We start from the raw sequence: 26,672 nt of genomic DNA, 5'->3' as shown, positions 1-26,672 counted from the left end.
TGTTTCTTGTTATTCCTGTGTTGCAATTATGTTTGAGGTGTAACTTTGTCAGTTCCCTCTGTGAATTCTCCTCTCTCCTCTTCTAGTTTTCTTCTCCCCCCTCAATCAGCCTGAAGAAGGGTCTCCACCCAAAACCTCATCTATCCATGTTCTCTAAAGATGCTGCCTGACCTGCTGAGTTACACCAGTACTTTGGGTCCATTTGCAAATTCTCTTGCCTGTTTTGCATAATTGTCAGCAATTATATAATCCTCACATACCAGACATTTAGTACAAGCTTGAGGAACAGGGAGCACTACAATGTTTGAATTACATTAATTAATTTGGTGATGTCTCCCCCAAGAAAATCAGCTCTGACAGAAATTCACGTTTCATTAATAAAACATAGAAAGTTGATGCTACATCTTTACTACGTTGCTCATTTCCATATTCACACAGTCTAAGTTCACATTTTGCAGTCTGTACTTGTTGACACAAAGTCAAGATTCTTGATTGGTACAGGCATCAGTGGGTGATGAAGGCAGGAGAATGGGATTAGGGGGAGAGATAGATCAGCCATGATTGAATGGCGGAATAGACCTGATGGGCCAAATGGCCCAATTCTACTCCTATCACATGACCTTATGATTCATCAATCCAACCTTGTTAAAATGGGATTGATATCAAGAAGGCATGAGTTGTTTCAATTGTCAGATTAAGATTGTCTGACACATTACGAATACACCAATGTCCAAGTGCAGGTGAATACATGAGTACCCAGAAAGGGATCCTTATATTATAACCTTTGATGCATCTATACAATATTAAACATCCCTTGTCAGTGCAACCTTAGTGTGACCATCACTCCTGCACTATCAAAGTAAGTAACAATTGCTTGAATATACAATAAGAGAATATACAATAGAATATTAAGAATAAGTAATTCTCAAGGGTTATCTCATAAAAAACTGCCCTCAATTAGCAATTCAAATGGACAGAAATGCACAAACCCAGCTACTGCAAAATATATTTATTACTGAAAATATTTATTTCTTTATTACAAGCAACCACACAAATTACTGCTTCCATCTACTAATAAACAGATGAATTATTGCAATTCCACTCGTCAGCATTCCAACAACAGTTAACAACAATCCTTAATAACAAAAATAAAGAATATGAACTGCAAAAGCGATTAATATTAATTAATCGTGCCTGTGTGTGTATGAATGGTGTATGTTTGTATGAAGTGTGCATGTGTGGAACTGTTAGTGTGAGCATATGATTGTGTGCTCTTCAGTGAAAATATAATCAAAGTGGTCTGCACATTCCATTAATGTGGGTTCCAAACAAACAATTTAAATGTCCATTCTTTAGCCAAGGTAAGAAGGACATCATCCACGCAGGTTGCAAAACTGCAGATAGTTTTATTCTAAATCACTTTTTGTTCTTGTTGAGATATCCATCTTCTCCCCTTTTCATTAACTATTGAAGAGTCCTGAACTCTTCAAATATTATTGCCTTAAACAGCAATGAAATCTGAAGTAACCAAATGTCAGCAAGGCACATCATTGAGCTGTAATTTTACTTCGGAGTCACATGAGTGACTACATGAAGAACCCGTCCAGCACGCATGCGCGACATTGCGTTCATGCAGCACAGGCGCTCCCACAACAAGCCTGAAGGCCGTTAGGCAAGTACATACCTTCAGTTTAAAATCGTGACTTTGCTCTCGTTTGTTGCTCCAGGGGGAGCAAAGCAGCAGATGGAAGCAGCCACCGTTTGACTCCAGGGAAGGAGCTTTCTGTCAGCGGAGGGGAGAGGCGGCACCGGGACCGCACACACTGCGGTCCACAGCAGGGTACTGCGCCGATGCCCAGTCCACTAACAGCTGTCTGACCAACAACTGCGGACTGGAGGGAAATTCAAAACCGGCCGGTATCCCTGCATACTCCCGACAAGGAGACACGCCACCCGAGAACCGCAGATACCGGCTGAAAATAGCAGGCAACCTCCAGAGCAAGTCGGCAAGCAAATCTCGGGCTGGAGACAGACACAGAAGATGGATCCAGCAAGTGTCTGCTCTCCAAGCCTTGAGTACGGTCATGGAGTATAAAACTCCAGCGAGAATTGCCCCAGGAACAGAGGCAAGCTCGCCAAGGGAGCATAACACTCCCGCTCCAGTGCTACAGCACTGGTCATCTCCCTTGTCGAGGGATTGATGGCAACCAGAGCTGGGCTGGTCAAGAAGAGGGGTCACTGGCTGAACAACATCGGGAGTATGCTTGAGGTATAGGATCAGGGAGAGCTGCTGGGTGTGGCCGCTACGTGGCTTCACCACTAGCGAGATGGCTTCAGTCTCACGGACGGCCAGCCTACTACCTGTTTTTCCAAAAAACCTCTCCAAGACAGGTAGTCATGAGGCGTTGGATTCATCACGCCTCCCCTAAATTGCATTTACTCAAAGTGCCCACCATTATTGGGGGATGCATTGAGCAGGGCATTTTAAAACCCAAATATCTTAAAATTGCATTTGATACCCTGACGTCGGCTATCGTGTTCGCATGCTCATTCCAGAAGGGCAGGGTAGTATGGCAAAACACCTGACCCTACTGTTCACAGTATGCTCCACAACTTCTCAAGGGAAGTCACAAACCTGCCCTCAACCTATAAAATTCACAGGACTGTGAGAACTCCGACCTCACAACCACAGATCCTGCTATCTGGGAAGTTACCAAACCAAGCCTAATAAACTGGACGAAGTGTCCAAAATATTCGGCTCAAGAGGGCAGGGTCTGGAATGAGCACCACACCAAACCAGACAGCAGTACCTCTACGCGTCCACTAGGGGCGTCTACGTCATGGTACTGGTGAAAGCTCGGGGCCTGCATGCCAATCCTGTAAGCCTTTTAGGCCAGGGCCCAGAGCGGGCCCCATGGAAAATGCACCACCGCCCAACACACCATCCCTACAGACAAGGAACCAGAAACCGAAGAAATGAACACACCACCAAACAGTGAAGACAGATAAGTATGGTTCCTACCATCACATAAAGGTGAAGGGTTTGTACTAACAGAGGGGGGGGGGGGGGGGGGGGGGGGGGGGGGGGGGGGGGGGGGGGACTCACACCTGGTTGGGAAGCTATCACTCTTGGTAGTTATATACCAAAAAATATTTAAGGGGAATAGAATTAATATCTTGCCACCAGTTCAGCTTGCACCCCAAGGGGTCTACCCTCCCACTAAGAAACATGAGGGTCTAGCTACTGGGAAAGATATACCAGGGGTCATAAGAAATCTCATCTGAGCCTTTGGTACCAAAAAACCCCAAGATGGTGAATGTCGCACCATCATTGATTAACCACGAGTATTTCACCAGGTATACCCACTTGTGGAATTTGTAACTACTACCATGGATTCCAAGGATACTTTATGGTAGACATCGACTTTAAATACTATTCAGTACCCTTTTACATAAAATTTCCGATATACCACAATTTACCTGGATGGGGCAACCATGGCGAGCATTGCCACTTTTCATTCACTGCACATCTCGCATGTGTATGTGACAAATAAACTTGACTTGACTTGACTTGATTTGAGTTGACTTATTATTGAATTGGCTTATATGAGCCGAAGCTATTCCAGAATTTCAAACCAGCCCTGACACTTAAGGAACATTTCGTCATGGCATGTCTATATATTAACGACAGACTATCCTTGGAATAGCTATATCAGCTGCATTATTCAATCCAATTCAATTCAACTTTAATGTCATTGCACAGATACAAGTATGGGTACAACGAAATGCAGTTTAGTGTCAGTCCGTAGTAATAGTGCAATATAGAAATAAAAATACAGAATAAGCAAACAATGTGGACGGAGAGATTGGAGAAATCTATCGGTGGGACTCCGAGTTCAGCAATGTGATAGTGTTGTTGTAGAAGCTGTTCCTCATCCTACTAGTAAGAGACCTGAGGCTCCTGTACCGCCTCCCTGATGGGAGGAGGGCAAACAGTCCATGGTTGGGGTGGGAGGGGTCTTTGATGATCTTCCCGGCCCGTCTCAGACACCGTTTTCGGTGGAGGGCATCCATGGCAGGGAGCGGGGCACCGATGATGTACTGAGCGGTTTTCACCACCCGTTGTAGTGCCTTCCTGTCCGCTACGGTGCAACTGCTGTACCATACCATGAAGCAGGTGGTCAGGATGCTTTCGATGGTACAGTGGTAAAAGTTGGTCAGGATCTGGGGAGACAAGTGAGCTTTCTTGAGCCTCCTCAGGAAGTAAAGGCGCTGCTGCGCCTTTTTGATCAGCTTGGAGGTGTTGAGGGACCAGGACAGATCCTCCGAGATGTGTACCCCGAGGAATTTGTAGTTGGAGACGCGCTCCACCTCAGTACCGTTTATATGGATGGGGGTATGTCTGCCCCCTCTGTTCTTCCTGAAGTCAACAATAATTTCCTTCGTCTTCTTGGAGTTGAGGACGAGGTTATTGTTGGCACACCAGGTTGTCAGGTGCTGGACCTCCTCCCTGTAGGCTGACTCGTCGTTGTCACCGTGGTGTCATCGGCAAATTTAATGATGGCGTTGGAGCCATTCTTCGGGATGCAGTCATGGGTGAAGAGGGAGTAGAGGAGAGGGCTGAGCACACAGCCCTGTGGCATGCCGGTGTTCAGTGTTATAGTGGAGGAGGTGAGGTTGTTGATCCTAACAGACTGTGGTCTGTTGGTGAGGAAATCCAGAGTCCAGTTGCAGAGGGAGGTGGAGATGCCAAGTCCGCTGGGTTTGGTGATCAAGCTAGCAGGGATGACAGTGTTAAAGGCAGAGCTGAAATCAATGAACAGGTGATGTAGGTGTTATTGCTGTCCAGCTGGTTCAGGGCAGAGTGTAGGGCCACCGATATGGCGTCCTCTGTAGACCTGTTGGTCCGGTAGGCAAACTGATGGGGGTCCAGTGTGGGGGGAGGCTGGCTTTGAGGTGAGCCAAGATCAGCTGCTCAAATCACTTTGCAATGACAGGGGTGAGTGCCACTGGGCGGAAGTAGTTGAGACTCCCTGTAGCTGATTGTTTGGGCACTGGCACAATGGTTGACCTCTTGAGGCAAGTGGGGACAACACCCTGGGCCAGTGACAGATTGAAAATGTCAGTGAAGACCAGGGATAGTTGTCCAGCACATGCCCTGAGCATCCGCCCGGGGATGCCATCGGGGCCGGCAGCTTTGTGCTCATTCACTTTGCTCAGTGCATCTTGTACAGCAGAGCTACTAACTTATTTTAGCCTGGGCTCTGTCATAATATCCAGATATCTATGTTGACCCCATCCACAACATTGTCTATCTGGTATTCATTAATGCTATCAGTTATGGTAACATTTAACCACCTATCAACTACGTGGCAAAAGTAATTGGGATAGTAGCAGCATTACCAGCTACTGAATATTGTACCTTTCCAATGAGCTGAGATACTAGTGTTCAAATTATATCCCATACCTAGAATATGGTGGCAAATGGACTAATCTGGAGTTGTCATCACTATAGACACTGGGCATTAAACCTAGTTAGAAATATTGAGTATGTTCTATTGAGTATATTCATCGGACTGGCTGCAAGGCCACAAATAGGCCGACCTCGGGGGTTTTCAGAGGAAGAGGACTTAACATTCTGGTGCCTTTCCCCACAGTGGAAATTTGTTTCTGCTGTGTGGGGGGGGAGGGGTGACGACATTTGTGTAGAACTCTATATGTGTTGAGTCCATTTTCTTTATTTGTTAACCTTTTTCTATGGTGTGCAAATGTATTATCTATTTTTGTAAAGCACTTTGGTGTCAATGCGAGTTGACTTAAAACGTGCTATATAAATAAAACTTACTTACTATTGGGCAAGCATATTGCTCAGTAGTGCATCATTTTGCATGTTTGTTTATAAATTAACAACATCAGTGGTGGCATATACCAAACCACTTGGGTGGAATAAAATCGATATTATGTGACAATTTATTTAACAATTGGTAACCGTATGTCGTTATCGCCACACTGCATAGCTCCCACTACTATCGCTGGCAGCCTGCCTACAACTCTATCGACCCAAAAATTAGGAGAGAACAATGTTTCTGGACTTTACCCCTGTGTCCAGAACAACCCTCCTTACTGCCTCACCATTACTGGTCTGGTTTTGTGTGGTATGGGAGGATTTCTACACCGTCTCGACTTTCTGCGGCCTTGAAAGCTGGAGCTGAGGAAGCCTCCTTTTTCTCTGCAAGAACAACGGAGATAAGGGGATTCCAGCAACACAGATAGCAGAAATCCCTTTCGTTGCTGCAGGAACAGCTAAAACTGGGGTTACCTGAGAGAATTTGCAGCTCGCCGAGGAACGCTGGAGAGTCGGGATAGCCATGCCGCCAAAAAAAAAATTCCGCATCTGCTGAGGATGTTGACAATATTAAGAGATCGCTCGACATGCTGATGGAGGAGGTTTCTGTTGTTAGACAACAGCAGGAAACCATCATGAATTTGGTGGAGGAAGTTAAAGCCCTGAGGCTACAAAACTCCGAGAAGGCCAAGCAGATTATGTTGCTGGAGATCTGGTGGCTGATCTGGAGCAGTACACCAGAATGAACGATATAATTGTCATTGGTCTGGAGACAAAGCCCCGCTCATATGTACAGGCGGTGACAATGCAGAACGAAGGTGAGACAAGCGAGCAGGACGCTGCATCTGTGGAGCAACAAGTGACGGCATTCCTCCACTCAAAAGGGATTGAGTTGGACAGGGACAACATCGAGGCTTGTCACCCGCTCACACGGAGAAATAAGACGGACAAACCAGCCATAATAATTCGGTTTGCTAACAGGAAGCACAAAACTGAACTGCTGAAACAGGGAAGACGGCTAAAGGGCTCGGATGTATATTTGAATGAATACCTGACAAAGAAAAATGCTGACATCGCCAGGCAAGCCCGACTCCTGAGAAAGCAGAAGAAAATTCAATCTCCATGGACTGCAAACTGCAAAATATTCATCAAGCTGAACGGACCACCAGAACAAGCCAAAGTATTAGTCATTAGGGACCAGGATGAACTGGATAAATACCAAGGTGACAAACCCGAACAAGGTAATGGAATACACTTAGTAGCAAATAAAGAATATATAAAATACAAACCACAACCATGATAATTCCTGACGAAAAATATATATCTCTATCAGGACTAGAAACCTTTGCCTATACAGAGCATAACACACATGACGTAGAAAATGATATTGATCCAGAAAATAATTTACTTAACAATATCAACAATAGCTGCAGTTATTACACAGATGAGCAATTCAATATAACTTTCCAATCAGAACATAATATATCAATTATCCACTTTAATAGCAGAAGTCTATATGCCAACTTCCGCACCATAAAATAATATTTAAGACAGTTCAAGAACCCATTTAACCTTATAGCAATATCAGAGACCTGGATCAGCCCTGAGAAAGGTGTGGACTTTGACATGGATGGCTATGAACTGAATTATATAAACAGAAGGGGAAAAAAATGGAGGAGGTGTGGCGATCTATGTGGATAAAAGACTGAAATATAAGGTGGTGGAGAACATGACAACTGCTGTTGACGACTTGTTGGAATGTATTACAGTAGAAATTTGTATGGAAAAGACCAAAAATGTTATTGTGAGCTGTATATACAGAGCTCCCGGATCCAGTATTGAAATATTTAAAGATTGGATGGAAACCATGTTTACAAAATCATTACAAAAGATTATGTTCATCTGTGGGGATTACAATATTGACCTGTTGAATCCAAAAAAGCATAAAATGACAGAATAATTAATCAATACTATGTACAGTATGGGTTTATATCCTAGAATAACCAGACCGAGTAGAATTACTTCTCATTGTGCGACATTAATAGACAACATATTCACAAACATTATGGAAAACAATACAGTAAGCGGACTATTATACAGTGACATCAGTGACCATTTACCTGTTTTTATTGTTTATCACTATAGTTATAGGAAACCTAGGAACACCAGTCATTTCAAATACAAAAGGGTGAGAACCGAAGAAAACATAAATGCATTTAAGAATGAATTACTGAAACAGAATTGGAGGGTAGTATATGAGGGTGAAGATGTCGACAAAGCATACAATGGATTTCTAAATATTTTTAAATCACTTTATGACAAAAACTGTCCTGTGAAACAATATAGTGATAGACAAAAACAAACAAATAGTCCATGGATCACTAAGGGTTTAAAAAATGCCTGCAAAAAGAAAAACACACTATATAGACAATTCATAAAATATCGAACTTCAGAAGCAGAAAATAAATATAAAAAATATAAGAATAAATTAACCAATATTATGAGGATATGTAAGAAAGAATACTATAATAAAATGTTAGAGAATAATAAAAACAATATGAAAGGTTTATGGAACGTGCTAAATAGTATTATTAGAAATGGATCAAAAAATACAGGCTACCCTGAGTATTTTATTGAGGAAGAAAAGACAATAAATAATATGGATGATGCGGTTAATGGTTTTAACAAATTCTTTGTAAATGTGGGACCAGATTTGGCAGAAAAAATTAATGACCCAGAAACAAAAGAAGGGGCAGATACTGATCTTTGGGATAGAAATAATAGCTCTATCTTCCTTAGAGCAGTCGAAGGAAAATAAATCATAGACACTGTAAGAAAATGTAAAAGCAAATCCTCTACTGATTGGAATGATATTGACATGATTATAATAAAAAACGTTATTGAAGAAATTGCCGAACCATTAACTCATATCTGTAACTTGTCTTTTCAATACGGTAAATTTCCGAACAAAATGAAAATAGCTAAAGTAATACCATTATATAAAACTGGGGATAGACACCATTTCACAAATTACAGGCCTGTTTCTTTACTCTCCCAATTCTCCAAGATCCTTGAAAAACTTTTTACAGAAAGACTTAACAATTTCATTGAAAAACATAAGCTTTTGGTCGACAGTCAATATGGATTCCGGACAGACAGATCAACATCTATGGCACTAATGGAACTAATTGAGGAAATCACAAATTGCATAGATAATAAAAAACTTGCAGTGGGAATATTTATAGATACAAATGACTTGACTTGACTTGACTTGACTTGACTTGACTCTGAATCTGAGATTTTTAAAAAAGCATTTGATACCGTAAATCACGACATTTTACTCATGAAACTGGATAAGTATGGCATCAGAGGGGTTGGACTGGATTGGGTGAGAAGCTATTTAAGAAACAGGCAACAATTTGTAGAAATAGGTGAACATAAATCAACTCACATGAACATAACTTGTGGAGTACCTCAAGGGTCTGTGTTAGGTCCAAAGCTTTTCATAATGTACATTAATGACATATGTAAAGTATCAAATATACTGAAATTGATTATATTTGCTGATGATACGAATAGTTTTTGTTCCGGTGACAATTTGAAGTAGCTTTTGGAAGTCATCACATTAGAAATGAATAAATTAAAACAGTGGTTTGATGTCAACAAATTGTCTCTAAATTTAAGCAAAACAAAGATTATGCTATTTGGAAAACATAAAATAAACCCTCAAGTACAATTGAAAATAGATAACATAAGTATAGAAAGAGTATATGAAAATAAATTTCTTGGTGTGATCTTAGACCACAAAATCTGCTGGAAACCACATATAAACCACGTCAAAGCAAAACTGGCAAAGTCTATAGCAATATTGGGAAAATCAAGACACATTCTGGACCACAAATCATTACATACTTTGTATAATACACTCATATTGCCATATCTGAGTTACTGTGTGGAGATATGGGGCAACACCTACAAAACCAACCTACAGCCATTATGCACATTACAAAAAAGAGCAATAAGAATTATCAATAACGTTGGATATCTTGAACATACCAATTTATTATTCTTAAAGTCACATACACTGAAGTTCACTGATCTGGTTAAATTTAAGACTGCGCAAATCATGTACAAAGCAAGAAATAATTTACTTCCAAGAAATATACAAACACTGTTTATGGAAAGACAGGGTGGGTATAATTTGAGAGGGGAACATAATTTAAAAAAAACTCAATGTCAGAACAACTCTTAAAAGTATGTGCATAGCAATCTGTGGTGTGAATTTGTGGAATGGTATGGAACAGGAGATAAAACTTAGCACAATTCAGTTTAAAAAGATGTACAAAAACACTTGTTTAAAAGAATATTGGGATGAGGATAGGTGATTGTGATATTTGTTATACTGATTGTATTGGGAAGGGTGATTATAGAGTGATGGGTTGTAAATATGACTAAGATACTGTATAGTATTTGCGGGTTTTTTCTTTTCTTTTTCTTTTTTTCTTTTTTGTATGGCTTTGTAAATATTTGATTAATGTTCAAATGTAAATAATTTGGTGTACATATAGCTGCTAAATTTCTATGAGATAATTACAAGCAGTTGAATAAGGGGTGGGAATTAATAAGCTTTGGCTTCCTGCTCCTTTTCGGAGGCATATGATTTCATTTATTTATAGATATTGTTTATGACACTTTATTAATATTTTTGTTTTGTTTTTTGTATGCTGTTTCACATTTGATTTTTATTCTTTTATTCTGTCCAAAATAAATAAATAACTAATAAATAAATAAATGTCGCATGAAACCAACTCAAGGCAGCGGCATGGATACTTTTCCGCGTATTGAGGTGGGGGGGGGGGGGGGAAACTAATCTCTATGTTCTCCCCTTCTTCCTACCTCATCAATAGGTACTACGGTCTCATCAGTCGGGTACTATGCAAAATACAGTGGACTAAACCCACAGTCATGGTTCCCAATGGTCCTCGACATGGTCATCAAAACCCTATGATTCCCAATAGCCTAGGCTTATCAACCCACCCAGTTCAGGCATAAACCATCTATGCCACGATAAACTACTAGGTTGCAGGAAGAAAGGGCCTGGATTACAGAATTGGGAAGACCACTGCTGGGCCTGGATCAGACAGCACTATCAACATGATGACAGCATTCCGTCGCATATCCACTAGGGAACATACCTGGGAAGAAACTGCTCAAACTCAGGAACTACACATTCAACTACAACAAAACCTGTACTGGAGTTCCTGGCAGGCCTTCACCACAATGAAGGACTCAGCTACTGCGCCATCAATATAGTCAGAAGTACTCTGTCAGCCTACTCAACTCAGGTACCATGACAACAGGGCAAATGTACCACCCACTGGTGATCAAATTCAGGAGAGGTATTTTCAATTCCCATTCCCCAGAAATAGGTACACCCAAATTGGGAAGTCAGTGAGATCCTGACGTACCTTAGGGGATGATCACCAGCCAGGTTCCTCACCCTGGAACAGCCTACCCTGAAGATGGATATGCTGACGGCCTTACCTCAGCACAAAGACCCAGTTCTTCCACCTACTGCGATAGGACAACATGGTGATAACACCAGATAGTGTCACATTTTCCATTCAGGGGCTGGCCAAACAGAGCAGACAGGGAACATCAGGTCCAGTCATGGAATTCCAGGCATACCCACTGAACCATGGTTATGTGTCATGACCCACTACATTGACACAATAAGAAATACCCGAGGGAGAGGAAAAAGCCTTATGGGTCAGCCACAAGAAACCTCATGGTCGGGTGACAAGCTAAACTATCTCTAGTGGCTCAAGCAGGTACTGGGAGTTGCTGGAGTAAATACTAACGTGTATAAGTCTTATTCCACCAGGGCAGCTTCCACGTCAGTGACTAAGAGGATGGACGTGCCTATGGACCACATCCTGGCTACAGCAGCGTGGTCTAGGGAGTATACGTTCCAAACTTTGTAACAAGCCTTACCTAAGCAAAACTGCACAGTTTTATTCTAAACCTTCTTGACCTTGGTCTCTGAACAATCCTTTTCATTAACTGTTGAAATTTCCTGAACTCTTCCTTATAGCCTAAAACATCAATGACATCTGAAGTGGCCTAAAGTATGTAGGTCACACCATTGCTGTGACTTTACCTGCTCATCAATCTTATTTCTCATTTTATTTCCATTGAAGAACGCACACACACACAAATATTTACATATGCATGCTTCACACACACACCATGCATGTACAAATGTATGCAGACACACACACACACACACTTTCACACATGCACACATGCTCACGGACATACACACGCATGCACACGAGAACAACATGAAAATGAAATTACGGCTACTGTTGATCATGTGAAAGACTGGTAAAGGCTTAACAGAAATGAAATGAGCAGCAGGGGATCGAGAACATAACTGCTCTGGCAAGATTCAAATCTTGTAATATTTCCAATTTAAAAAGGTCATTAATGACAAAAATGAAAGGTCTTAATGTCATTAGATTGTTGATCAAATATATGTGTTGTTTTACCCTCTGAAAGTAATGTTTTATTCCATGTTCCCTTCATTGAATGCAACCCTCTGGTCTCCCGTTCCCCCTCCCACACATGACCTGGGGTATGCACTCAGTTCTCTGCAAACACGACGACAGGATGTTCCAACACTGAAATAATAAACCCCCAGCTTAAAGCAAATCCTTGCAGCAACCACACTCTCTAATGACTGACCTCTGTCATCAATGATGTGGAGCAAGAAAATTCTGATATGCACTGTGGTTTTTCCCAATAGTTTGTTCACAAACATGGCAGAGCAGTCAGCTGACATTGTGGGTGCACAAGTTCAAGGGGGATTTTTGATCCAGGGCAATAGGGCTGAAGAAAATAATCACCAGATGCCTCTCTGCTGAGGGAGATGAACCATTCATAAAAATAGACCTGAGCTTTGTTTACAAACTGCTAATGATGAAAGGATTGAATATCAAGATGTTAGTATGTGAGGGGCTGATATGAATTGGTACTATCATAAAAATTGGCTATTTAAAGATTCCATCCACCCACCAGCCTGATTTTATGATATCATGATGATCTCCCCATCACTCCCAGTTTCTTATTTCAGATTCTGAGGAATAAAGATTGATTTCACACTTTCCCCACCACATCTAAACATGACGATCATACTTAGAGGAAGCTGTGCCCCCAATTGCAGCCCACCTTCTGTTAGTGCCCACGGGCACCAAGCTGGACAAACATGAGTCAGTGTTTGAATGTGGTGGAGGTGCAGGGTATAAAGACCGAAGGCAGCGAGGTGAAGGCAGATCGAGAGAGAGAAGCAGCAACTTTACTCTGAGAACCCAGCTAGCTGATCCTACACGAGGCAGAATGAAATCCTTCCTCCTCGCCATTGCTGCCGTGCAGATCCTCCACTGCTCAGGAAAGTACTGGGGAGAGGGAGGGCCTCAGAAAGCAACGAGTTACTGGTAATGAGCTTCAGTCAGCGATAATTCACCAATGTGCAAGAATTATTCACTGCTGTTTGTTGGAATGTCTTGTACAACTTTTCTTCTCTCTCTGCAGGAGTGCCAAGGACAAAGCATGCTCTGAGAGCCTCCGTTGTAAAACTGAATGAAATCACCGAGATCACCAACCTGTGCGGCGTCACCAGGAGACGTGCAAAGAATGTAAGTGTGTCATTGTCTAGGTGGGCTTCATTGCAATAAATTAAATTGATTATTATGAAGTTCAGTTAGACACTGATTATTGAGCATGAGCATCATCATGATGAAGTGACAATTCTTAGTTCATGACTATCAATTTAGAATATTTGGATAAAAAACATGAGCACAAAATCATGAGAGGAGTAGATCAGGTTGATGCACAGAGTCTCTTGCCCGGAGTAGGAAAGATTCAATAGGAACCCAAGGGATAACTTGTTCACACAAAGGATGGTGGGTGTATGGAACAAGCTGCCAGAGGTCGTAGTTGAGGCAGGTACTAATGCAACATTTAAGAAACATATAGACAAGTAAATGGATTGGACAGGTTTAGAGGCAAAATGCTAGCAGGTGAGAATAGTAGAGACATGTTGGTCGGTGTGGGCAAGTGGGACAGCAGGGCCTGTTTCCACACTGTATGACTATGATTCTATGACTATGAAATGACATCTGCACATGAGATTTAGGAATAATTTTATGTTTGTGATTTCCCCATATCATTTTTACAAACCCCTAAAACCTGTCTCTTGTTTGCTAACTTCCTCCAATAATTCGAGTTTACAGCACGTTTAACACCTACAACGGTTAAGGGGATCATTTAAAATTTGGATAGATTAACTGTTTTGTTCCTATACAACACATGATTTTGTCTGACCCAGTTGAAGATGTGGAGCTGTGTGATTTTTATCCTTTATCAAATTAAAGTACGAGCATGAGATATACCATCTAATGACTTATTTTCCTTTTATTAGACTTATAGCACTGGCAAGATGTCATACAAGGTGGATTTGACATTCACTGTGAAAGAAACCGTCTGTTCCAAGAATGCCACGCTGGAATTTGATGATCCCAGCTGTCATTTCCGCCCCAAGAAGATTGCGGTGAGTCCTGTGTGATATTTTGTTGCCTTGAAACCCCCACTTTTGTAAAGATGTCAATGCAAGCTCTCTGCATCATTGCTGCTTTCTGTAAACTATTTCCATGTTATTTTTTTTCCACAGGAGAAAGGGTTTTGCAAAAGCCGTGTTGAGTATTTTGCTGGTAACATCACTGACATTGATGTGGAGTGCAAAGGTCTGAGGACCATTGACAGTGGCAGTAACTCAGTGGAATCAAGTGAAAGCAGCTTTGAGGTAACTTCACAGTTTATTTTATTGGACATTGTGGGATTATGGGATTTCCGAGCTTTGTATCAGATCATTCTTTTCCCCTGCTGAGGAGTAAGACTAAACCACAGATGCTGGAAATGTTAGCAAGTTAGGCTGCAGCTATGGAGAGAGAATTAGAGTTAATGTTTCAGGTTGATGACCGTTGATCAGAATTGACAGAAGGGATCATTTTGCTGAATGCTGTCTCCTGGCCAATGAAGTGGCCACTCGGCGGGTAGAGGGAGATCCCAGCATTTGTGCGGCACATTGGCACAGTGGCAGAGTTGGTGCCTTACAGCGCTTCCAGTGCCACAGACCCAAGTTCCATCCCGACTACGGGTGCTGTCTGTTCAGCGTTTATACGTTCTCCCCGTGATCGTGTGGGTTTTCTCCAAGATCTTTGGTTTCCCCTACACACTCCAAAGTCATACAGGTTTGTATGTAAATTGGCTTTCTATAAATGTAAATTGTCCCTAGTGTGTGGCGGGTAATGTTAATTTGCAGGGATCACTGGCCGACGTGTAATCGGTGGGGCAAAGTGGCTGTTTCCATGCTGTATCTCTAAACTGAACTAAACATGATGTTCTGATGAGAAATCACCAGCCTTAAACATCAATCATGTTCTGTCTCTCCACGCATTCAGAGTATTTAGAGCAGCATTTGCTTTTATTTTCATTTTGAGTGCATTATTTGTGTTGTGAGGTGTTCAGCAGATAGACCACAGTAAGTGTGAAAGGCTAATCTGTTATTTAAATTAGGTCTATAGAAAGAGAAATAAATATTACTAAATTTACCATTAAAAAATAAATGGTGTCAATCAATGGATTGCTCAATAAAATCAGCAAGCCAATGACAAAATACTTTCAGCATCTGAATGGTGAGAACATTAACAAAAGCCAACTGTGAGTCAGTCAGATTAATTTGTTTATAATCAGATTCACACTGGCCACCAAATGTGGATCTGCCACCAATTATTAGATCGATCCCAACCCAGCAAGAACCAGGTTAGAAATCACACATTATCGTTAGTAGTGCACCTGGATGGATATCAGATTGGGAAGGGTGAGATGTGGAAGCATGAGCAGCTGTCAAAAACCTGAATACAGGATTAGTTAATTGCAAAACGGTTTTCTTGCCCACTGTGCTAAACATGAAAATTGTTCTTGCAGATGCAAAAGAAAGCAAACAAAACCTCAGTCGAGAAGAAGGCAAATGTGAGTATCAATGGAGAATTTATCAGCTGATTTCTTGTTATCCTCAACCATTGTCTCAGATTAAAGTAGTTCAGTGTAGAAAGGGAGATGCAGCAACGTCTTAGTTTGAGGCACTCGTTAAGGGGCTGGTGCTTGAATCCCGTGGTTGGTTTCTAATATCAGCCAGTTTCACTGATTTGACCCCCAAAATACAGGGATGGGATTCTTTTCTGTGGAAGGTATAGTGGATTGGAGCAGGACAGCAGGAAGGGATGGCATCAGGAGGACAGTTGTTACTCTCTCCAGAAATAGCCTGTGCTTATTCCTACTGCATGTTCCACTGAAGCAGATTTTTTCAGAATCTACTTAGATAAGGGAATAGGGACGACAGACATTTTGTGTAATTCCTATATTTAGAACAGAAGTTGAGAAAGCTAGCAAATGACAGTATCACAGTACCAGGGTTGCACTGTGGGTAGAAACAGGCCCTTCAGCCCAAAAAACACCACACTAACCCATTTTACATTCCAACAATTTTTACCGAGGTTTTCACCAGCCTTGAGTCATTGAATAAAGGTTAATAAATCCTCGTTTGTAATTCAGGATATCATCTTTTTTGTGGAGACGGTATAAAAAATTGCTTTACTTACTAAATGTACCATTGAATCCTATGCTAAATATAATTATCATTGTCTTAATTCAGGCCAAGAAGGAGGCACCAAAAGCATCACTCGAGAAGCCTTTGAATGTAAGTGCAATCTGCAAAATTGTAATCAGATATTTGTGAATTGCAATGACCTGTTGGTTTTGGTGGGATCAGAGGTTAGGGGAAGGGTGCTGCTTATTCTTCATTCCCTTAGTTCGTATTGGGGGGGAAGGCACTGTGACACAGCAGTAGAACCTTACAGAGCCACAGACCCTGGTTTTATCCTGATCACGGGTGTTATCTGTGTAGAGTTTGAATGTTATCCCTGTGACCACATGGGTTTCCCCCGGGTGACCCAGTTTCTCCCCACATTGTAAAAGACATGCGGGTATGTAGGTTAATTGACCTCTGTAATTTTTTCCTAGTGTGTGGGGAGTTGATGAGAAAGTGGGATAAAATAGAACTAATGTTTCCTTGCTGTATCTTTCAATTAATTTCATCAATCAACACAGAACCTCTAGTGTGACACTTATATTCATATACCACACATTAAATTATCATTAATATTCTTTCAACCCTTCATTTTGTAGATGTTTAAAAATATTGGGATTATTTAAACATGCTAAAACTGTTAATATTTTATTGCAGATCGAAATCAAGCCAACAGTATTACCGAAGGAACAATCCAAGAAGCTTTCCAACGTAAGTGTAGATTAGGACTTTGTGCCAGATAATTTTCCCCTGATCATTGTTAAAACCAATGAAAAAGCATTGAATGCCAACTGAGTTAAGTGCAGCTGAAAATGACAATTCTGTTGGTTGTGTCTATTCCAGGAACAGAAAAAGGGATCAAGAGGGAAACACTAACCACAAATGAAATTCCTAAGAGCCTGAACTCGGTGTAAACACAAGAAGACCTCATTCAGAATAAACAAGACACTGTCACCTCAACACAGACAGGGTCTCGTTGTACTGAACAAGCTCAGGGACATTTATTCCTAACAGTACATTTCACTATAACTGGGATATTCGATTGTTTTGTAAATGTTCTGTCCTTTGCTATATATTATTGTATTTCATTTTGTGGATTAAATTAAAAGTGTAAAGAGATTATTTATGGAGTTTCTTCCAAATATTATTTCCCGCTTCACTAGTTAGGTTTAAGTTCCGATTGATATAGCACTAAAACTAGCCTCCTACAGTTTTAGTTTGCTGGTAGTTGTGAGCAGAGTGGACTGTTTCTGCCACAAGGATGTTGGGGAGTGGGAACTCAATCTATCAGACATTTTCCACCAAAGTTGACATTTAGACTCTGGCAGGTAGAGAAAAAATGCTGGAGAAACTCAGCGGGAGAGGCAGCATCGATGGAGAGAAGGAATAGGCGACCTTTCAGGTCGAGACCCTTCTTCAGACTGATGTCAGGGGGCGGGGGCGGGAGAAAGAAAGGAAGTAAGCAGAGACATAGGACCTGTGAGAACTGGGAAGGAGGAGGGGAAGGAGGGAGAAAGCAAGGCCTATCTAAAATTAGTGAAGTCAATGGTCATACCGCTGGGGTGTAAACTACCCAAGCGAAATATGAAGTGTTGGTCTTCCAATTTGCACTGAGCCTCACTCTGGCAATGCCGGAGGCCCAGAACAGAAAGGTCAGATTGGGAATGTGAGGGGGAGTTGAAGTGCTGAGCCACAGGGAGATCACGTTGGTTAACACAGACTGAGTGGATGTGTTCAGCAAAGCGATCGCTGAGCCTTGCGCATGGTCTTGCCGATCTAGAGAAGTTGACACCTAGCACAGCAGATGCAGTAGATGAAGTTGGAGGAGGTGCAGGTGAACACCTGGAAAGACTGATTAGGTCCTTGGATGGTCGAGGGGGGAGGTATAGGGACAAGTGTTGCATTTCCTGTGGTTGCAGGGGAAAGTACCCGGGGAGGGGGTGGTTTGGTGGGAAGGGACAAATTAACCAGGGAGTTACAGAGGGAGCGGTCTCCGTGGAAAGCAGAAAGGGGAGGAGATTGGAAGATGTGGCTAGTAGTGGGATCCCGTTGCAGGTGGCAAAAAGGTCAGAGGATTATGTTATATGCTACGGCTGGTAGGGTGGAAGGTGAGGACAAGGGGGATTCTGTCCTTGTTACGAATAGGGGGACGGGGAGTAAGTGCGGAGCTATGGGATATCGAGAAGACCCTGGTGAGAGCCTCATCTATAATGGAAGAGGGGAACCCACATTTCCTAATGAATGAGGACATCTCAGGTCCTAGTATGGAACACCTGGGTGCAGATGCGGCGTAGACGCAGGAATTGGGAGTAGGGGATAGAGTCCTTACAGGAAGCAGGGTGGGAAAAAGTGTAGACAAGATAGCTATGGGAGTTAGTGGGTTTGTAGTAGATGTCGGTCAGTAGTCTGTTGCCTGCGATGGAGATGGTGCGATCTAAAAATGGGGGGGAGATGTCGGAAATTAGTGGTGATGTTGATGAAGTCAGTGAACTCTGCATGAGTGCAGGAGGCAGCACCAATGCAGTCATTAATGTAGCAGAGGTAGAGTTTGGGGATGGGTCTGCCAGGACAGTTCTGTTTGTCAATTTTGGGGAGAAGATAAAATCAGGCCGTGCAGGGCTGGAGAACGATGAGGTTGGAGGCTTGGGAGGGCAGGGAGCCAGAAGTGATGAAGCCAGTGATAGTGCGAGAGATAGTGGCCTGAAAATATTTTCATTTTTTAGTAACCAAAGTTATCAAGGTATAATTTTTTGTGTGTTGGAAAACAAAATATAGTGGCACAGCTGGCAGACTTGCTGCCTCACATGCCAGAGATCTGTGTGCAATCCTGTCCTTGGGCATTGTCTGTGTTGAATTTGCACATTCTCCTTGCAAGCGTGTGGGTTTCCTCCCACATCCCAAAGACGCATTGGTTTTGTAGGTTAACTTGTCTCTGTAAAATTGCCCCTAATTTGTAGGGAGTGGGTGAGGAAAGTGGGATAACAGAACTTGTGTGAATGGGGAGAAAAAATTGCTGGAGAAACTCAGCGGGTGAGGCTGCATTTATAGAGCGAAGGAAATCGGCGACGTTTCGGGTCGAGACCCTTCTTCAGACTGATGGGGTGGGGGGGGGGGGGGGGGGGGGGGGGGGGGGGGGGATTACCTGAAATTGAAGAAGTAAATGTTCATACCGCTGGGGTGTAAACTGTGGTGTAAATTGGGGTGTAAATGAGGTTGGAGGTGGTGCAGGTGAACCTCTGCCGCACCTGGAAAGACGGCTTGGGTCCTTGAATGGAGTCAAGTGGGGAGGTAAAGAGGCGGAGACAGTAGTCTGTGGGAGACCTGGGAATGGGAGAGGAAAGAGGGAGAAAGCAAGGACTACATGAAATTAGAGAAGCCAATGTTCATACCGCTGGGGTGTGAACTCCAAAGCAAATATGAGGTGCTGCTCCTCCAATATGCGGTGGGCCTCACTCTGGCCATGGAGGAGGCCCAGGACAGAAAGGTCGGATTCGGAACGGGAGGGGAGTTGAAGTGCTGAGCCACCGGGAGATCAGGTTGGTTATTGCGAACTGAATGGAGATGTTGTGCGAAGCGATCGCCAAGCCTGCGCTTGGTCTCACCAAAGTTGATCATACGCTGAATAATCGAACCACATTTGTTTGGAAGTGGAAAGAAATAATAGAAATTGCATTAATTGCATTGTGTAACTTGAGTTGAGATACTGTATTATAATTTTGCTGCATGTCATTGTGCTATATATCATGTCTTAATTGGTGAATATGTTTAGTTTGTGACTTTATTTGAAGCAGAAATAATATGTGAATGCATAATTGAGCATAATTCCGACTGGTAACTACGCACTTCGTCCAAGCACATTATCGCACGTGTCATGCAAGCCGTCTTAAATTACCACTTAAACTGTCATTTGGTAACTTAAAAAGCTGCCAAGGTTGCCCAGCTGACAACAGAGAAAAAAAATTAAGTGAGAGCCCTGCAAGGTGTATAATATTTTTGACACGGTCATTGGCCTTTCTTACATATGCTCACAATGCACTGTAGTCTCTAAACAACCCTTCAGTAATTTTCCTTGCCCTCCATTTCAGAATAATAGTGTTTTAAGCCAATAACTTGACACTAGCGCTGGCAATAAATAAATAAATGCACAGCTTTCCAGCCCCTTATCTCATTGGCCACGCTCGGCTGCAAATCGATGTCAATCTGGTGGACCATCTTCTTCTAGTCATGGGGGTGGGGGATTGGGAGGGGCCTCACAAGTGGAACAGCTCAGAGCCTCTCTTCATCTAAATCCGGCCCTGGCCAGCTACCTTCATTGTGAAGCAATCATGTTGGTGAATCTGTGGAATTCTTTGCCACCGAAGGCTGTGGAATCCACCAATGGATTCTTAAGGCTGTGATAAATAGATTTTTGATTAGAACGGGTGTTAGGGGTTATGGGAAGAAGGCAGGAGAATGGGGTTACGAGGAAGAGATAGATCAGCCATGATTGAATGGCAGAGTAGATTTCATGGGTCAAATGGCCTAATTCTGCTCCTATCACTTATGACATGATGACGTAACCAGTTCCATCAGTTCCTGCTGGAAAGACATTGCTCTTTTCACCAACTCACTCGGTTGCAGTGACAACAATCAGGGCCTGATGGAATAATTGGGGGTTATTGATGGATAATTGGGAAATGGATGGAATTGCTGGGAGAGTGGGTAGAGATTTGATGGGTCACATGGCCATCTTCCGTGCCCTAATGAAGCATGAACTTTCAACGATCAGAGGACATAGCTTTAAGTTGAGAGGGATAATCTTTAAAGGAGATATGTGGGGCAATCTTTTTACACATAGCAGTGGGTGTTTGAAAACTGGTGGTGGAGGCAGATAGTGCCATTTAAAATGGCATTTACTTTTAGTTGGGCAAATGAATAGTTAGTGAATGAAAGGATATGCATCATCTACAGGTAGAGGATGTTAGTTCAGCTTTGCGTCACGTTCATTATGGACATTGTGGGCTGAATGGCCTGTTCCTGTGCTGCACTGTGCTATGTTCTAGGTTTTAAATACAAAACTTACTGGCAATGGGAAAGCAGCAATTTCAACAACTGAGCATCCTGGATGAAAAGTTAAGTAGTTATGATCTCGCAGTATGACTGCGAGTGAGGATCATTCATCAAAGCCAATATAATTGCTGGCACACTGTCTGGATTATCACTCGGATCACGGATTGGCAATGAAAGGTTGATTTTCAGACAGTTTTTTCCTGCTATAGACACTGAGATCTCTCTGACGACTCAAGTCGTTTACAATTACACTGAGAGATGAAAATCCTGGACAGAAGTCCAAATGAAGACATATCACCTGATTTAGCAAGGAGGGCAGACAGGCAACATGAATCAAATAATTTAATGAACATGAAAGCAATACCAGCTGCGAGACTCCAGAGCAGTCGACGGCATGGTGGCACAGTGGTAGTGTTGATGCCTTACAGCTCCAGAGACCCAGGTTGGATCCCAAACATGGCTGCTGTCTGTACAGAGTTTGTACGATCTCCCTTTGACCGTGTGGGTTTTCTCTGGGTGCTCTGGTTTTCTCCCACACTCCAAAGCCGTGCAGGTTTGTACATTAATTGGCTTCTGTAAATTACCCATAGTTTGTAAGACAATAGGTGCAGGAGTAGGCCATTCGGCCCTTTGAGCCAGCACTGCCATTCAATGTGATCATGGCTGATCATCCCTAATCAGTACCCCATTCCTGCCTTCTCCCCATATACCCTGACTCCACTATTTTTAAGAGCCCTATCTAGCTCTCTCTTGAAAGCATCCAGAGAACCTGCCTCCAACACCCTCTGAGGCAGAGAATTCCACAGACTCACCACTCTCTGTGAGTAAAAGTGTTTCCTTGTCTCCGTTCTAAATGGCTTACTCTTTATTCTTAAACTGTGGCCCCTGGTTCTGGACTCCCCCAACATCGGGAACATGTTTCCTGCCTCTAGCGTGTACAAACTCTTAACAATCTTATATGTTTCAATGAGATTCCCTCTCATCCTTCTAAACTCCAAAGTGTACAAGCCCAGCTGCTCCATTCTCTCAGCAGATGAGAGTCCCGCCATCCCGGGAGTTAACCTTGTAAACCTACGCTGCCCTCAATAGCAAGAATGTCCTTCCTCAAATTAGGAGACCAAAACTGCACGCAATATTCCAGGTGTGGCCTCACTAGTGATCTGTACAACTGCAGAAGGACCTCTTTGCTCCGATATTCAATTCCTCGTGTTATAAAGGCCAACATGCCATTTGCTTTCTTCACTGCCTGCTGTACCTGCATGCTTACTTGCATAGATTGATGTACAAGGACCCTCAGATCCCGTTGTACATCCCCTTTTCCCAACTTGACGCCATTTAGATAGTAATCTACCTTCCTGTTTTTGCTACAAAAGTGGATAACCTCACATTTATCCACATTAAACTTCATCTGCCATGCATCTGCCCACTCCCCCAACCTGTCCAAGTCACCCTACATTCTTATAGCATCCTCCTCACAGTTCACACTGCCACCCAGCATTGTGTCATCTGCAAATTTGCTAATGTTGAATCCCTTCATCCAAATCATTGATGTATATTCTAAATAGCTGTGGTCCCAGTACCGAGCCTTGCGGTACCCCACTAGTCACTGCCTGCCATTCTGAAAGGGACCCGTTAATCCCTACTCTTTGTTTCCTGTCTGCCAACCACTTCACTATCCATGTCAGCACTCTACCCCCAATAACATGTGCCCTAATTTTGCCCACTAATCTCCTATGTGGGACCTTATCAAATGCTTTCTAAAAGTCCAGGTACACTACATCCACTGGCTCTCCCTTGTCCATTTTCCTAGTTACATCTTCAAAAAATTCCAGAAAATTAGTTAAGCACGATTTCCTCTTTGTAAATCCATGCCGACTCGGACCGATCCTGTTACTGCTATCCAAATGTTCGGCTATCTCATCTTTTATAATTGACTCCAGCATCTTCCCCACCACTGATGTCAGGCTAACTGGTCTATAATTCCCTGTTTTCTCTCTCCCTCCTTTCTTAAAAAGTGGGATAACATTAGCTACCCTCCAATCCACAGGAACTGATCCCGAGTCTATAGAACATTGGAAAATTATCACCAATGCATCCACAATTTCTAGAGCCACTTCCTTAAGTACCCTGGGATGCAGACCACCAGGCCCTGGAGATTTATCAGCCTTCAGTCCCATCAGTCTATCCAACACCATTTCCTGCCTAATGTGGATCTCCTTCAGTTCCTCTGTCACCCCAGATCCTCTGACCACTACTATATCAGGAAGATTGTTTGTGTCCTCCTTAGTGAAGACAGATCCAAAGTACCTGTTCAACTCGTCTGCCATTTCCTTGTTCCCCATAATAAATTCACCTTTTTTCAGTCTTCAAGGGTCCAACTTTGGTCTTAACTAATTTTTTTCATCTTCATATACCTAAAGAAGCTTTTACTATCCTGCTTTATATTCTTGGCTAGCTTACCTTCGTACCTCATCTATTCTTCCCTTATTGTCTCTTTGGTTATCTTCTATTGATCCTTAAAATTACCCAATCCTCCTGCTTCCCACTAATCTTTGCTACATTATACTTCTTCACTTTAATGTTTATACTGTTCCTGACGTCCCTTGTCAGCCATGGTCGTCCCTTTTTCTTCCACATTTTTATTCCACTGTCATCCCTGCTAGTGTATCTTTCTAGTCAACTTTGGGCAGCTCCTCCCTCATGGCCCCATAGCCCCTTTATTCAACTGCAACTCTGACACCTCCAATCTACATTTCTCCCTCTCCAATTGTAGATTAAACCTGACCATATTATGGTCACTGCCTCCTAATGGCTCATTAACCTCGAGGTCCGGTTCATCACATAACACTAAATCCAGAATTGCCTTCTCCCTGGGTAGGCTCCAATACAAGCTGTTATAAGAATCCATCATGAAGACACTCTACAAAGTCCCTTTTTTGGGGTCCAGTACCAACCGGATTTTCCCAGTCTACCTGTATGTTGAAATCTCCCATAACAACCACACCATTACTTTTGCTACATGCCAATTTTAACTCCTGATTCAACTTGCACCCTATGTCCAGGCTACTGTTTGGGGGCCTGTAGATTAGTCCCATTAGGGTCTTTTTACCCTTACAATTACTTAGTTCTATCCATACTGACTCCACATCTCCTGTTTCAATGTCACCCCTTGCAAGGGACTGAATTTCATTCCTCACCAACAGGGCAACCCCACCCCATCTTCCCACCCGTCTGGCTTTTCGATAGGACGTATACCCTTGAATATTCAGTTCCCAGCCCTGGTCCTCTTTCAGCCATGTCTCAGTAATTCCCACAACATCATACTTGCCAATTTCTAACTGAGCCTCAAGCTCGTCCACTTTATTGACATAGAACTAGTGCATTGATGAGATAATGCTAGTGTATGGGGTGATAGAAGCTTGGCGCGGACTCGGTGAGTCGAAGAGCCTGTTTCCGCCCTGTATCTCTAAACTAAACGGTGTGCAAGAACTGGTTAGTTCTTCATTGGTCATATAGTAAAAGTCTGCCAAAGCAAGAATGCAAAACATAGCCGGTAATATAGAAAATAAGGTCAGAACAGTCTGGGTTGATTAGATGATTGCTCAAGAACCATACATGATATGATATGTAACAAAACTTTTTTCAAGTAGGTTCATGCAGACGGTGTTCGCTGCTGATCAACTGGACTCTGACAACTTGCATTAATTTGTTTAAGAAAGAACTGCAGATGCAGGATTACACCAAAGATAGACACACAAAGCTGGAGTAACTCAGCGGGTCAGGCAGCATCTCTGGAGAAAAGGAATAGGTGACATTTTGGGTCAAGACCCTTCTTCAGACCGAGAGTCTGGGGAAAGAGATATAGAAGATACAGAGAACAGATGAATGAAAGATATGCAAAAAAGCAACGATGATCAAGGAAATCAATAGTCCATTGTTGGTTGTGGGGTAGGTGAAATAACATTCTCACCTTTTCTCCAGAGATGGTGCCTAACCTGCTGAGTTACTCCAGGTTTTTGTGTCTATCCACTTGCATTAATTTCCCAGACACATTTTATTTATTTGTACACAAGGATAGCAGCACAGTCCCAGTTATCATTCTGCTCTAAAATTCTACCTTTTATACCTTCTACCTTTTAAATGTCACCTTTTATACAGATATTGACCAATTGAAATGTTGCACACTAATTCCTTATTATATACATAGAATCATAGAATAATAATCATCAATCACAATACATTCTTTAAATCACTAATATCTAATAAGAACTACATGCTACTCAATCCTCTATTTCCATTTAATCTTCGTTCAGATAACTCAGGTCCTTGTGCTGTACAGTTATTATTAGCTGCACGTCAAAGGATGCTCAAAAGCTGTAGCTAGTTGCACACTATCTTAACCTTTGTCACACTGCCGCTTCTACAACGATAGCAGTGGATGGATGACCCTCTGACTGGAAGTATGTAACAAGTGGTTCGATACAGGGACCTTCATTGTTTGAATATATGAAGGATGATTGCGAGTGGTCTGATTAGTGAGTTTGTAGATGACTCGAAAGTTGAGGTAGTTCTAGGTAGTGAAGAGGTTTGTCAAAGGTTAGAAAGTAGGACATAAGTCAGGTGAAATGTTTGGTGGGAAAAGGACTAAATAACTGTGTTATCCTTGCCCCTCAATAAGGTGGCAGGGGAAATTTAAGGCAGGCAAGTGCAACTTGGGAGGTCTAATTCGTGTAGGATGTATGGAGTAAATGGCAGGATTTCCGGAGTGTCGATGTACAGAGAGACCTTGGGTGCACGTCCATAGCACAATGAAAGTTGTGGCACAAGTGGATCGAGAAGTACAGACACCCAGACAACACCCGATTACAACACAACAATGACCAGTCACAACACCACACCCAGAACACAACACCCAGAAGAAGAAATTCAGCATGCTTGCTGTCATAGGCGAGGCACTGAGTAAAAACGGTGGGATGTCATGATGTGATACAAAATATTGGTTAAAGCACATTGTTGACATTTCTGATCACCATGCTACATGAAAGACGTAACAGAAATAACAATAGTGCA

At 42.5% G+C, this 26,672-nt stretch overlaps 1 protein-coding gene across 1 annotated transcript in view; it reads left to right on the top strand.

Moving 5' to 3' along the window:
- The window catches only part of LOC129698985 (secreted phosphoprotein 24-like), a 165,434-nt gene extending 147,759 nt beyond the window's left edge, over positions 1-17,675 (top strand). The window contains exons 2-8 of the mRNA XM_055638532.1: positions 13,439-13,542; positions 14,328-14,456; positions 14,577-14,708; positions 15,893-15,937; positions 16,620-16,664; positions 17,211-17,264; positions 17,397-17,675. Of these exons, the coding sequence (XP_055494507.1) occupies positions 13,439-13,542; positions 14,328-14,456; positions 14,577-14,708; positions 15,893-15,937; positions 16,620-16,664; positions 17,211-17,264; positions 17,397-17,429 (542 nt within the window). The 3' untranslated portion in view covers positions 17,430-17,675. The remainder of the gene's footprint in view (positions 1-13,438; positions 13,543-14,327; positions 14,457-14,576; positions 14,709-15,892; positions 15,938-16,619; positions 16,665-17,210; positions 17,265-17,396) is intronic.
- The last annotated feature ends 8,997 nt before the right edge of the window (positions 17,676-26,672 follow it).

Source organism: Leucoraja erinacea, chromosome 7 (assembly GCF_028641065.1).
Source record: "Leucoraja erinacea ecotype New England chromosome 7, Leri_hhj_1, whole genome shotgun sequence".
In the NCBI taxonomy this organism is placed as follows: domain Eukaryota; kingdom Metazoa; phylum Chordata; class Chondrichthyes; order Rajiformes; family Rajidae; genus Leucoraja; species Leucoraja erinaceus.
The sequence above is the reverse complement of the archived record's forward strand: the minus strand, read 5'-3'. Positions and strand labels throughout refer to the sequence as shown.